This window comes from Symphalangus syndactylus, chromosome 5 (genome assembly GCF_028878055.3).
Source record: "Symphalangus syndactylus isolate Jambi chromosome 5, NHGRI_mSymSyn1-v2.1_pri, whole genome shotgun sequence".
Lineage (NCBI taxonomy): Eukaryota > Metazoa > Chordata > Mammalia > Primates > Hylobatidae > Symphalangus > Symphalangus syndactylus.
The window spans coordinates 146,056,377-146,071,000 of record NC_072427.2 but is presented as its reverse complement, the minus strand read 5'-3'; the positions used below and the strand labels follow the sequence as shown (position 1 = coordinate 146,071,000).

Below are 14,624 nucleotides of genomic sequence, written 5' to 3'. Positions count from 1 at the left end.
GGCAACTAAATTTGACCAGAGCATACACCCTCATGGAGCAGAACAATTTCTGTTATGCAAATTCCCTACTGAAGGATTAAATGCACAGGGCCATACTCCTGGGCTATTTTGGTTATTCTATCTTTGACTAAGTAAACTGAAAAAAATTCAAGTCCATCCTATAGGGATGATTCATAGGAGATGAAATATTCACCAGTATTTTTCCTACTCATCATTCCACAATAGCAGGTGTACAAGCATTACTAAATTTTATGATGAAAGGGGGTTATTTTTAGACAAGACTAATGCTGGAGCCAGAAGGCTATACCAGGAAGACCCTGCTGGGTCCTCCAACACCCCAGAGGCAATTTCCTTAGTGAAACTCAAATGAAACCTTAATAATGAGGTTATATCTTGACTGTAGGATTACTCCTAAGAAAGGGAATACCTAAGCAGCAAAGCCTCAATAAAAAACACCCATGACCTCTGGTAGGAGGCCAATGAAAACCCAGCCGCTTGGTTGGAACAAGTGTATCAGGCTTACAGAAAATATTCAGATATTGATCCAGAGGCTCTGGAACATGTTTGGGTCATAAATGTAACTTTCATCAGCCAAAGTCCTTCTGACATTAACAGAAAATTAGAAAAGCAGGAAGGGACTGTTGGAATGTACCCTTCCCAGTTTATAGATATTGCTTACAAAGACTTCAATGCTAGAGAAACAAGAAAAGCTAGATAGGCAACCATTTTTGTGAAGACTGTTCAAAAAGGTGGAAGAATGAGGGGTGAAATAGAAAGGAATCCCTAGACAAGGACCAGTGTGCCTACAGTGGGGGAATCTGGGCATGAGAAGTATGCCCCCCTAAGCTACAGAGAAAAGATGGTAATAAGAAAGACAAGGGAGAGGAAAAGGGAAATATACGCCAAAGAAGCAGATGGTGGAGTAGGACTGTGACTCTGATGAAGACTAATGGGGCACAGGGACTCTGCTTGATTTAACAGAGCAACAATAATTTCCCCACAGGAGCCCTGGGTACAAGCAACAGTGGGGAACAAAATGACTGGCTTATTGGTTGATACTTAGCCATGTTTCCAGCCAAGGCTGGAGTCACTGGGAAGTTACAACAGAGACTCTTTCTTAAGCCCTAAGAATATAAATTGAGGGATATAAGACTGAGGTATAGCTTTCTGTATATGCCAGATTGCCCTATTCCATTGTTGGGCCAAGATTTGTTATGTAAATTAAATGCCCAAGTCACTTTTGCTCCTGAGAAACAACATCTAAGAATCCAGGTATCACCCAAACATGTCCTATGCCTACAGGCACTGGTGATTCAGCCAGAGAAAAGAAGTCAAGAACCATTCCTGCTGGAAGTCTACAACAGAGGGAGTAGCACTGTTTGGGAAGACAAGGAACCTGAACTAGCAGTCAAAGCTCAGCCTGTGCACATGGAATTTAAAAAAGCATTAATTCCACATAAAAACAACACTGACATTGTTCAAGATACCCACCCAATCGTGGCTAACCCATATGCCCCACTTACAGCTACCCCAGGGGATTATGGCTGGTTCTCAGCATAGGAGTTAAAGGATACTTTTGTTCAGTGTCTACTAATTGAGGAGAAAGCCCAGTTGTTTTTGCACTTGAATGGCAAGATGTGGAGACTAGGGCAAACTTCCAAAACTACTAGACTGTACTGATAGTCATTGTCATTTTTCACTGAGTATAATGTGATGGTTAATTTTATGTGTCAACTTGGCTGAGCCACCGTACCTATACATTTGGCCAACATTATTCTGGGTGGTTCTATGAAGGTGTTTTTTGGATGAGATTAACATTTAAATCAATGGAATCTAAGTAAAGTAGATTACCCTCCGTAATGTGAGTGGACCTCATCCAATTAGGTGAAGACCTTACTAGAGCAAAGACTGACTTCCCCTGAACAAAGAGTTGTGCCAGTAGACTGCCTTTGGACTTGAACCATAGCTCTTCCCTAGGTCTCCAGCCTGCCAGCCAATACAATCAGATTTTCACTCACCAGTCCTCCACAACTGCATGAGCTAATTCTTTAAGCCTCTTTTTCACTCTGTGTAGACACATACACACAGCCTGCTGGTTCTGTTTCTCTGGAGAACTCTAATACAAATAATAGCCTCAGGGCTCATCCATGTCGTAGCATGTGTCAGAACTTCCTTCCAAGACCGAATCATATTCCATTGTATGTATATACCACACTTCATCCACTCATCTGTCAATAGACACTTGGGTTGCTTCCACCTTTTGGCTGTTGCGAATAATGCTGTTATAAACACAAGTGTACAAAAATCTCTTCAAGACACTGCTTTTACTTCTGTTGTTTATATACCCAGACGTGAAATTGTTGGATCATATGGTAATTCTATTTTTAATTTTTTTCCATAGTGGCTACACCATTTTACATTCCCACCAGCCATGTACCAAAGTTCTAATTTCTCTATATCCTTGCCATCATTTATTTTTTGTTTTGTTCCTTTTGGGTTGAGGTTTTTTCTTTTTGAGACAGGGTCTTGCTCTGTCACCCAGGCTGGAGTGCAGTGGTGCAATTATAGCTCACTACAGCCTTGAACTCCTGGGCTCACACAATCCTCCTACCTCAGCCTCTTGGGTAGCTGGGACTACAGGTGTGTGCCACAATTCCTCCCTAATATTTTTTAAAATTTTTTGTAGAGATCTGGTCTATGTTACACAGGATGGTCTTGAACACCTGCCCTCAAGTGATCCTCTCGCTTCAGCTTCCCAAAGTGCTGGAATTGCAAGTATAAGCCACTGTGCCTGGCTGTGTGTGTGTGTGTGTGTGTGTGTGTGTGTGTAATAGTAGCCATCCTAATGGATTGCAGTGGTACCTCATTGTGGCTTTGAGTTGCATTTTCCCAGTGACTGAGATGTCGAGCATCTTTTCATGTGCCTGTGGGCCATTTGCACATCTTTTTTGGAGAAATATCTATTTAAGTATTTTGCCCATTTTTTAATCAGATTGTTTTCATGTTGCTGAGATATAGAAGTTCTTTATATATTCTGGTTATTAACCCCTTATCAGATAGATGATTTACAAATACTTGCTTTCATTCCGTAGGTTGCCTTTTCACTCTGTTGATCTTGTCCTTCAATGCACAGAAGTTCTAACTTTTGTTGTTGTCCAATTCATCTATTTTTATGTTATTTTACAAATCCCTCAACTCATCATCAATTTTTTTGTTGCCTGTGCTTTTGGTGTCACAGCCAAGGAATCATTGCCAAATGCAATGTCATAAAGCTTTTCCCCTCTGTTTTCTTCTACCAGTTTTATAGTTTTGTAGCTTTTAATTTTTAACTTTAACTTCATCCATTTTAACTTTAGAAAATCCATTTTAAGTTAATTTGGATATATTGTATAAGACAAGGATCTTACTTCATTCTTTTATGTGTGGATACCCCCTTCCTTTTGGAAACTTTTCCTTTCAGTAATCTTACTACCTCCATAGTTTTAGTTTAGATGTTTTTGTTGTTGTTGTTGTTTCCCGGGGTGATCAAATCCATATATCCAGCTTTTGCCACCTTCGTGAGTTCTATTCCCCCGATTTTCAAACACCACTGAAAATTTAGTTTGACTAAGTACATCAACCTATTATGTGAAGAAACAACATGTCCCATCCCCACTATGGTGTGGCTTAATGAGCTAAAGTAATATATCAAGATAGACATAATAATCCAAGAAACTAGGTTTCAGAGAAGTAAATATTATTAGGGTGCATCTTGCACTGTTCCAGAGTGAGGCATGTAGGGTCTTGGGGACAGAACAATCTGGTCTCTAATAATGTTTTCTCTTATAGCACAGGCACATTTCATGAGCTTTTCCCATTACCTAGGTGTTACAGTTTGGATGTGGTTTGTTTGGCCTCACTAAGTCTCATGTTGAAATCTGATTTCCAGTGTTGGAGATGGCATCTGGTGGGCAATGTTTGGACCATGGGGGTATATCCCTCATGAAAGGCTTGCTACCGTTATGGCAGGAGTGACTGAGTTCTCACTCTTAGTTCCCAAGAGCATTGCTTGTTGAAAACAAACTTGTACCTCCTACATGCTCTCCTAGAAGAGGATCTAAGAAAATTTATAATAAAAGCAGAGGAACGCTGAAACCAAACCCAATTCATATCAGTAATAGCTACCATTTGTTAAGCTTCCACAATGACATGTAAGATGTTAAGCCCTTTATGTTACCAGGATTATCTCATTTATCTCATAAGAATTCTAGAACATAGGTCCTATTATTATCTTTATTTTATTCGTGAGAAAAGCAGAGACTCAGAAGGCTTAAGTCATAGGCCAAGGTCATCCAGCCAGTTGAATGGTGGAGTGGGGAATATCTGGATCCAGGCAGTCAGACTTTTTTTTTTTTTGAGACATAGTCTCGCTCTGTCGCCCAGGCTGGAGTGCAGTGGCGCGATCTCGGCTCACTGCAAGCTCCGCCTCCCGGGTTCACGCAATTCTCTTGCCTCAGCTTCCCAAGTAGCTGGGACTACAGGCGCCCACCACCACGCCCGGCTCATTTTTTTTTTGTATTTTTAGTAGAGACGGGGTTTCACCGTGTTAGCCAGGATGGTCTCGATCTCCTGACCTCGTGATCTGCCTGCCAGGCAGTCAGACTTTATTAGAACATGCACTTAAAATTAGCAAGAAGGAATGAGAACAACAACCGCAACAAAATTAAAAAATGCTGGCTGAAGAAAACTGAAACAATGTACAATATTTAGCCCTGAGATCTCTAGCAGTGAAGGCAAAGAAGAATGCATAATGGGTTTCTATAGCTCTCACTGTCCGGTTATAGAAAATATTTCTACATTAGTACAAGAACTTTTCTTCCTAGCCCTGACTTTTGAGAGTTTATCAAGAAGGTCTCTGAGTTCATGCAATCAATGGCATCATCTAAGGCTGTTTAATAACAAATGCAGAGGTAGTCCACATAAGGAACTCTTGCCTTTACCTTTGAGACAAAGCCCAGGGCCTCACGTTAGGAGTACAACTCTCTAAATCCAAGCCTCTAGGGCAGAAGCGAGGGGAGGATGGAGGGACACAATGCAGATTTACAGCCTGGTGGGTACGGCCTTTGTTCTCTCCATGTCTATTGTCACTCTTGAGGTCCAAGCCTCTACTGCACTGTCTGGTTTACTGCACAACCCAACTTGGCTGCTTGCTTCTGGTCTCTCCCCACCAAACCATCCTTCACATTGCTTCCAGCTTAATATTTCCAAGACACTGCATTTGCAAATCCACTCCTGTTTAAAAATGTTTCAGTGACTTGCAACTTGTCTACAGTGTGAAGTATAAATTTATTAGCTTGTTTAAAGCCTTCTACAACCAGACCCCGACCGACCTTCACGTCCTATTGAGAGGTGACAGCCTGCTGGCGGTCCTCGCAGCCCTGGCTCGCTCTTGGCGTCCCCTCGGCCTTGGCGCCCACTCTGGCCGCGCTTGAGGGGCCCTTCAGCCCGCCGCTGCACTGTGGGAGCTCCCTTCTGGGCTGGCGAAAGCCAGAGCCAGCTCCCTCAGCTTGCGGGGAGCTGTGGAGGGAGAGGCGCCGGCGGGAACAGGGGCAGCGCGAGGCGCTTGTGGGCCAGCCGAGTTCCCGGTGGGCGTGGGCTCGGCGGGCCCCGCACTCGGAGCGGCCGGCCCCGCCAGCCACGGGCAGTAAGAGGCTTAGCACCTGGGCCAGCAGCTGCTGTGCTCCATTTCTCGCCGGGCCTTAGCTGCCTACCTGTGCCGGGCAGGACTCGCGACCTGCAGCCCGCCATGCCTGAGCAGCGACCAAGCCATGGGCTCCTGCGCGGCCCAAGCCTCCCTGACGAGCACCGCCCCCTGCTCCACGGTGCCCAGTCCCATCGACCGCCCAAGGACTGAGGACTGCAGGCGCACAGCGCAGGACTGGCAGGCAGCTCCATCTGTGGTCCCGGTACGGGATCCACTGGGTGAAGCCAGCTGGGCTCCTGAGTCTACAGGGGACTTGGAGAACCTTTATGTCTAGCTAAGGGATTGTAAATACACCAATCAGCACTCTGTATCTAGCTCAAGGTTTGTAAACACACCAATCAGCACCCTGTGTCTAGCTCAAAGTTTGTGAATGCACCAATCGGCACTCTGTATCCAGTTAATCTGGTGGGGACTTGGAGAACATTTATGTCTAGCTAAGGGATTGTGAATGCACCAATCGGCACTCTGTATCTAGCTAAAGGTTTGTAAATGCACCAATCAGCACTCTGCATCTAGCTCAGGGTTTGTCAATACACCAATCAACACTCTGTATCTAGCTAATCTAGTGGGGACCTGGGGAACTTTTGTGTCTAGCTAAGGGACTGAAAACGCACCAATCAGTAACCTGTGAAAACAGACCAATCAGCTCTCTGTAAAATGGACCAATCAGCAGGATGTGGGTGGGGCCAGATAAGAGAATAAAAGCAGGCTGCCGACGCTAGCACTGGTAACCTACCAGTGTCCGCTTACCACAGTGTTGAAGCTTTGTTGTGTTGCCCTTTGGGTCCATACTGTCTTTAAAAGCTTGTAACACTAACTGTGAAGGTCTGCAGTTTCACTCGTGAAGCTAGTGAGACCGCGAACCAACCGGGAGGAAGAAGCAACTGTAATACACGCTGTCTTAAGAACTGTTAACAGCCACTGCGAAGGTCTGCAGCTTCACTCCTGAGCCAGTGAAACCACGAACCCACCAAAAGGAAGAAACTCCGGACCTTTAAGAACTGTAACACCGGCCGGGTGCGGTGGCTCACACTTGTAATCCCAGCACTTTGGGAGGCTGAGGCGGGTGGATCACGAGGTCAGGAGATAGAGACCACAGTGAAACCCTGTCTCTACTAAATATGCAAAAAAATTAGCCAGGTGTGGTGGTGGGTGCTTGTAGTCCCAGCTACTTGGAGAGGCTGAGGCAGGAGAATGGCGTGAACCTGGGAGGCGGAGCTTGCAGTGAGCTGAGATTGCTCCACTGCACTCCAGCCTGGGCGACCGAGCGAGACTCCATCTCAAAAACAAAAAAAAACTAAACTCACTGAGGGTCCGCGGCTTCAGTCTTTAGTCAGTGAGACCAAGAACCCATCAATTCTGGACACTTACCACTTTCTATTACTCCAATGGTGCTTCTTATGGATGATTCATATCCTAGGAGTGTGTGTGTGTGGGGTGGGGTTTGAAGCAATACGGTAAAAAAAACCTAGCGTACCTTCTAGAGGTGTCAACTTACCACACAACAGTTATTTTAAAACTTTGTTTTTACGCAGAAACAGATGTTATAGGATGGAATGCAACATTTTTATGGGCCTGTAGGCCATTTGTACATCTTCGGAGAAATGGCTATTTAAATACTCTGCCCATTAATTCTAAACAAAACTAAGATTTCAAAGACCTTCTAAGGATTTTGCTGGGCCACATTCTAAGACCCTGAAGGGTATTATTTCCTCGCCCTCTCCAAACTGCCCAAGTCGGAAGCAGGTGACAAAAAACTGACCCTGGAATCACCTTTTGTAAGTTCCCACCTCCAAGCTTTTCGACAGCTTGTAACACTGGCTCCTCTCTCCAAAAGCCTTTCCTTCAAGTCCCAGCAACTCTCCCTGACCCTGCTGGGAAGGCGCACCAATTACCTGTCATTCCAGGAAAGCTCGTAGCATAAGATGATCCCATTGATCATCTCCCAGAACCAGACTTTCTGAAAAGTTCTTAAGGACCAGCTAGTCCAATCCCTCACTGAATAAAGGAGAAGCAAAGTCCAGGGAGCCGAGGTGATGCGTTGTCCTCCTGATTAGCAGGTGAGCTCCTGGCAGGGCTGGGGTTTCATCTTTTGGGCTCTGCAAGGTCCTGCCAGGCACGGGCCAGAAACAATTGAGAACCTCATCATCTGGACGGCCTTTCACTGACACCATCTCTCCGCGTGGAGGAGCCGCTGGGGTGCGCGGGGCAGGTGTCGTCTGTTTCAGAGGTAAAATAACCGAGCTGCAGACCTCCAGAGGCCGACTAGAGCCGGGGTCAGAAGACAGGTTTCCCGTCTCAGGGACAGCCCCCGTCCCTGGGCGTTAGAACATCGGCTGTTTCATCTGGTCAGGAAACCATCCAGCGCTTCCTACACCTGGCGCTAATCGGCGGCGATTAAGCTCACACCCCGTAGCTGGCGGAGAGTAGCGGGAGGAGGCACCCAGCCCTGGGGTTGAGATACAAGTTCCCGAGCGCTCAAACCACGCCCCTCTAGATTCCGACTGCTTCATGTTCGCGCGCTTCCCAGAGTGCGCATGCGCAGCGGCGGGGGTGGTTCTCCGGCAGCCTTTCACTGAGGGGAGCCGCCAGTTTCAAATTCAGCGGCGTTTACCCAGATTCCCGGGGCCTGGCTTTCAGCGTAGCAATTCTGCCGGCGAAGAAGGTGAGCGCAGTGCTGCGTGGCAGCAGAGCTAAAGACGAGGAGCAGTGGGACGAGGAAGGGCAGACTCTGGTGAAATCGCAAACTGGGCGTCTGTTCTGGCGCGGGACCCCTGTATGCAAAGGTGGGTGGACAGTCCGGAGCGGGAAAACATTCCGGAAGTGGAGGGCGGGGCCAGCGTGATTGACAGGCGGGAACCCCTGTGCGGGGACGGGGAAGGCCTATGAAGGTTGTTCCTGCGGTGGAACTGGGCGGTGCGCAGGAGTGGGCATTAACAGCAGCCGCGTGTCTGGGTCTTACATTTGGCTCAGCTGTATTGAGCTTTTCATGGATTATCTTACGTAGATAAGACACTGCAACAGTGAGTGAGCACTGTAACCCACCTGTCTCTTACAGATGCAGAAACTGAGCCCCAGAGATACTAACTTTAGCAAGGATACAGCTGGGATCCTAAACTTGGCAGTCTGAGCCCAGAGCCGATAAAGTTAGCTGCATGAGTCTAGCTTCCCCTAGGGCGGGAATCGAGGCGGAGCAGGGTACAGTACAGAGGCCAGGGATGAGTGCAGTTGACCAGATTGTTGACGGAAGTGTCATAAAAGTGGACTTAAATGCTAATAAGCAGCTGGTTGGGTTCCACACAGGGTGTGAGCTCAGGATGCACATGGGAGGGGACACAGGGCCAGAGCAAGGTAGGAATGCGGGTATTATGGGTCAGGCCGTCCTCCAGCTGGTGGAGCACCGCAGCACTGCAGTGTGTGGCCCTGGCTTAACAGCAGTGCGGAAAAGCTTTTCTCTTGGGGCTGTGGTGCTTTCCAGGTGTGTGAAGTTAAAACATTTTAGGGCCATACGGTAGATAGTACCTGCCACATAGTTGTCTTGGTCAGCCCCGGCTGCCATAACAAAATACCATAAACTGGGTGGCTTTGACACAGAAATGTGTTTTCTCACAGTCCCAGAGGCTTGGGATGTCCAAGATCAATGTGGGGAGGACACAACTGAGCCCACAGCAATAGTCTATCACTCATTACGGAGTACAATTGGGGACTGAAGAAAATGGACACTTTAAGAACTAATATGTTCCTGAAGTGCTTTCATAACTCTAACCTCGTTTAATGAGCATGAGATTTGCTGTCCTGGTGTGTGCCTTGGCACTGTTGCCCTCCACACAGCCAACCTGAAGAGGGCTGAACAAGTCACTGCAAATGTTTTTAATAGGGCTTAGTGAATCCGTTATGCTCAGATTTATCTAAACTTCTATGATTCAGCCTGTGCTGCTTCTGGAATAATGAGATCCATAATTACCACTGACGGGGAAGTGAAATAATACTTACGTTTCTTCTGTATTGTTTAGTGTTGTCATTCTAGAGTTTGGAACCAAGTCTGTCTTTTTTATCCCACTTACCCTGGTGGAAGGAAAAGTGAGGAGATAGAAAGTTACAGGTGGCTTAGGGGTCTGGCAGATGTGGTTCAAATCCTGAGTTCAAGCACTTGCTGAGTGACCTTGGGCAAGTCACTTAAGTTTACTGAGTCTCAGTTTCTTTCTCTGTAAAATAGAGCTTATAAAAATACCACACAGGGTTGTTGTGGGGTTATGTGAAAATGGTTTGAAACCATTAAAGAACTGGCCATTTAACTAGATAGGTATTCAAGTCATGGGACCTCCGTTACCCAGCCTCGGAAGAGAAACCTTTACTTACAGCCCCCATGTCTGGCTGGCTACTCATTGGTTCATCAGATTTTTGCTGAATGCCTATGAGGTGTTGAAGCACCTAGTTCTGAGTCCTGGAGCCAGAGAAGAGCAAGATAGACAAGGTTCCTCTATTTATGGAACTTATATTCCAGTGAGGAAGAATAAATAGGTTCAGATGACAGAGTAATGTGATTTTTAAAAAGTGCCTTAGAGCAAGCTAGGGGGTGAGGAGTGGGGGTGGTGTTTGACCACTGTCCAGTGGCCAGGCAGCTGGAGAGGCTTCTCTGAGGAGGTGAGCCGAGGCCTGGATATTGAGGACTCCCACTCCTCCAGGCCAAGGGGAGCAGCAAGGGCAAGGCCTGAGCTGAGTAGATGAGGCTGGGAGCCTGACCAGTCTCAGGCTGACCAGTGCTCTGTCTTGAGAGGAGCTGCTGGTCAGCTTTTTCTCTTGGGATTCAGAACGAGGAGACATGAAGACTTTTTACTTGGCAGTGGGAGCTGAAGCTGAAAGGTCCAGGGGCTGACGAGGCTACGGGCAAGCGAAAGTTTGGGGTAAACAGAAACCGAGTGCGCTGAGGGAGTGAGATTGTGGCTGTGTCCGGCACCTGGCTGAGCAGGAGAGTGAACCCTGTGGGTGTGTGTTTGCTGGTGATGTTCCTGGAGCTGTCTTGAAGTTCGAGCTACCTTGCATCTCTAGTCTGCTTCTGTTTTTGGCTTTTCCAGATAGTTTCAATTCTTACTCTGTTTGTGAACCTCCCTTTACTTATGCTGGATATCTCTTGCAACCGGATGAGCTTCACTAAAGCACAAGTCATTTGGACCTGGATTCGAATCCCTGGTTTTCCACTTTTTAGCTGTGACTTTGAACAATTATTTCTGTAAGCATCAGTATCCAGTAGCTATATCCTTATAGTGTTGTACAGATTAAGGGAGATAATAAAAGCAAAAGACCCTGTAGAGTGTTTAACACGTAGCAGGTACTCAAAATTTGTTAGGTACCTTTACTTCCCCTTTCCTTCATGTGTTAAAGCTTTTTCAGCACATACCCCTCTCCCAGGATTGAATTGTCATCATGTTTTTTAATTACCCTTCTTGTAATAATTCCTCTACCTCTGTAGTCATGTTTTTCTTTTTTCATTTTTTCTTGTCCCCAGAATGTCTAACAAAACAGCCAAATACACCTCTGTAAAGACAGAGGGTAAAATAGTGCCAGTTCTGTGAGTTCTCTCTTCTTGTGCAGATCCATAAACTGCCACCAATCTGTAGTCATTTTAATTGTCCTTAAACCGAAGAGCATCGTAGCAACTACCTTTCGCCTTGTAGATAGAGTGACACTATCACTAGTCTTATTGAGGCCAAAGTTATAAAGATGGGCTCTCCATCTACTAATATTAATAAAATGGGTTTGGGACTTACTAACATTTGTGCTTAGAAGAGACAGATGTAGCAAATAGCTTGGAGAAGTGAATTCCAAAGAGAGAGGTGTGGGAACCAGGATGGAAGAGTCAGGCCTCCAGATAGTGATTGAAGGAAGAAAGGAGAGGTAAACGCTATCTCAGAGATAATTAGGTTCAGAAGAGGAGAAAAAAAAAGATGACGTCAATGTGGAGCAGAGTTTTTCTTAGACCTTAGCCTAGCAAGGAAAGAGAAATGCCTGGTCTCAGTACTGGGAAGCTGTTCCAGCGAGAGCTCTGTGGCTGTGAAGAGAGCTCTCCTGTCTGGAGCCAAACAGAAAGCTCGTAGGTCTTGAGGCCAGAAAAATTAGTAAGAGGCGGTTCTGGTCGGTGCTGGAAATGGAGGCCAGGATGAACTAAGAAGCAAACTAAAGATACTTGTAAGATAAGGACGTGTAGGCCAGGTGCGGTGGCTCACGCCTGTAATCCCAGCACTTTGGGAGGCTGAGGTGGGCGGATCACGAGGTCAGGAGATCGAGACCATCCTGGCTAACACGGTGAAACCCCATCTCTACAAAAAAAAAATACAAAAAAATTAGCCGGGCGTGGTGGCGGGTGCCTGTAGTCCCAGCTACTTGGGAGGCTGAGGCAGGAGAATGGCGTGAACCCAGGAGGCAGAGCTTTCAGTGAGCTGAGATCGTGCCACTGCACTCTAGCCTGGGCGACAGAGCGAGACTCCGTCTCAAAAAAAAAAAAAAGAAAATATATGTATATATATATATATATATATGGACGTGTATGTTAACTTGCGCTATCCAAACAAGCTGTGCTTATGGTCCTCTGCCTGTGCGTCATGATTTTCCAGGACTTCACAATGGGATAAAGTGAAGTAGCTTTGGCTTGTGAATGTGCATTGCAGAGACATGGGAGAAGAAAGCTGCAAAAGTAATTATAAGCAACACCCTTGATCCTAGGGGTGCTCGTCTTTGAGAAGAGAGCTCTAAGCCTTTTGTAGAGGCATTAGAAAGGTATCTGAGCCACGGTGAAATGGCAGGGGATATTTGGTTTAGGGGCTTTCCTGGTCTGCATTCTGCTAGAGCCGTTAAATGTCGCTAGATGGATTGCGTGATTCTGGTATGGCCTCATGTGGACCTGCAAAGAATGGAGAGAACATGGTCTCTGCTTCCCAGAAAAATGTACAACTCAAGGAGAAATTTGGTAACAAATGTGGAGACTGCTCTTAGATACTGCTCTAGATTTCAAGCCACTTCTTCCTGGACCATGAGAGAGCTACCTAATGTTGTATTTATTTTTCCTAGGTCCATGGCTAATGAAACACAGAAGGTTGGTGCCATCCATTTTCCTTTTCCCTTCACGCCCTATGCCATCCAGGAAGACTTCATGGCAGAGCTGTACCGGGTTTTGGAGGCTGGCAAGATTGGGATATTTGAGAGTCCAACTGGCACTGTGAGTATGAATAGTGAGAGATGCTGATAAAGACAACGGCAGCCGTGCTAGCTTTTTCTGTTTGCCCGTCCAGAGATTTTCATAGTTTGAAGTTGGACAGAGTAGTCTCTCAGTTTATCTTTCTGGGTAATAGTCACTTCCTCTATTAAAGTCTTTTTTTTTTTTTTTTTTTTTTTTTTGAGACGGAGTCTCGCTCTGTCGCCCAGGCTGGAGTGCAGTGGGGCGATCTTGGCTCACTGCAAACTCTGCACCCGGGTTCACGCCATTCTCCTGCCTCAGCCTCCCGAGTAGCTGGGACTACAAGCGCCTGCCACCACGCCCAGCTAATTTTTTGTAGTTTTAATAGAGACGGGGTTTCACCGTGTTAGCCAGGATGATCTCAATCTCCTGACCTCGTGATCTGCCCGCCTCGGCCTCCCAAAGTGCTGGGATTACAGGTGGGAGCCATCGCGCCCTGCCTAAAGTCTTAAACATAGCTCCGTGGTCTGAGAAAAATTAGGCTAAAGTCATTGATACCTACCTATAATGGTAGATAAGACGGCTTTCTTACCAACTCTTTTCCCTCCCTTTCCCTATCCTTCAAATATAATTCTAAGTCTTAGTCTCTGCTGAGTGAACCAGTGTGTTATGATTATGTTTTGAACATAATTTTGTCTTGAACAATATGTCTTAATATTCTGTTTTTCTAGAGTTAATAATTGCCTTTTTAAAGTTAGTTTAGTTTTTAATATACATATGCCAGTTCCTCCCACATCATCCAGTGGCCTCTCAATATGATTTTCCATACAGATAACTCCTGTCTTAGCCGGCCAGGACTGCCATAGTAAAATACCATAGACTGGATGACTTAACAGGAATTTATTTTCTCACCATTCTGGATGCTAGAAAGTTGAAGATCCAGGTTCTGGCAGCGTTCTGGTTCTGGGGAGGGGTCTCTTCCTGGCTTGCAGATGGCTGCCTTCTTGCTGTGGAGCAAGAAAAAAAGAGGAGGAGAAAAATCTTTGGTGTCTCTTTCTCTTTTATGAGGACAAGGGCTGCTCCCTTATGGCTGCTCCCTTATGACCTCCTTTACCCTTGAAGGCCAGATCTGTAGTGCAGTCACATGGCAGGGTTAGGATTTCAACATATGTTTGTTAAGATGGGGAGTCTATGTGGTCTCAAACTCAAGCAGTCCTCCCCTCTCAGCCTCCCAAGTACCTGGTGGCTGGCAAGATCCTAGATTACGGGTGCACACCACCATACACAGCGTCTTTTGTTTTTGTTTTTTAAAAACATTTCTTTAACATGCATTTTGTTGGGGATACAATTCAGTTCATAGCAGTGACCAATTCCATTTTTACCTTGGAGCCCTCCTGGAATCCTCCATCCTTTCCCTGTCGTTTGAATTAGTTGCTCCTCAGACTGACTTGACAGATTTCAGCATGAGTGTTGGTGGGGACAGACGGCCGCACCCACACCACTTCAGGGTATATGTCCGTTTGGAGGCTTTCGTCAAACGTCTGGCGGTCCTGGGCTGCCTATGTATGCTGAAGAACAGGGCACAGAAAGGCTGAGTCTGCAGGGCAGGCTGGCTGTGGCTGCCAGGCTGGGCTCCTTTGTTGGGGGCCTCCAGTTGCCAGCACATCTGTGGGATTTTCCCTAGAGTCTTCGGTCTCTCCAGAGCAGGTG

The 14,624-nt window shown here is 46.3% G+C and overlaps 2 protein-coding genes across 13 annotated transcripts in view; one reads left to right on the top strand and one right to left on the bottom strand.

Annotated features, from left to right (window-relative positions):
* LOC129483393 (ovostatin-like) overlaps positions 1–8,184 on the bottom strand; it is a 115,229-nt gene extending 107,045 nt beyond the window's left edge. Inside the window, exon 1 of one of the 3 annotated variants that reach the window (XM_063640802.1) lies at positions 7,639–8,184. The gene's annotated coding sequence lies outside the window, so the exon portion shown is untranslated. Of the gene's footprint in view, positions 1–2,018; positions 2,319–7,638 lie in introns of those variants that run through there. The other 2 variants (XM_055280717.2, XM_063640801.1) reach the window with 2 other exon arrangements.
* Positions 8,185–8,271: 87 nt separating this feature from the next.
* The window catches only part of DDX11 (DEAD/H-box helicase 11), a 31,572-nt gene continuing 25,219 nt past the window's right edge, over positions 8,272–14,624 (top strand). For 3 of the 10 annotated variants that reach the window (XR_008658030.2, XM_055280726.2, XM_055280718.2), the window contains exons 1-2: positions 8,299–8,529; positions 12,809–12,956. Coding sequence is in view for 9 of the 10 variants with exons in the window: in XM_055280726.2 (XP_055136701.2) it covers positions 8,522–8,529; positions 12,809–12,956 (156 nt within the window). In the remaining variant the exon portion in view is untranslated. Of the gene's footprint in view, positions 8,530–12,808; positions 12,957–14,624 lie in introns of all 10 variants that reach the window. The other 7 variants (XM_055280724.2, XM_063640806.1, XM_063640804.1 and 4 more) reach the window with 5 other exon arrangements.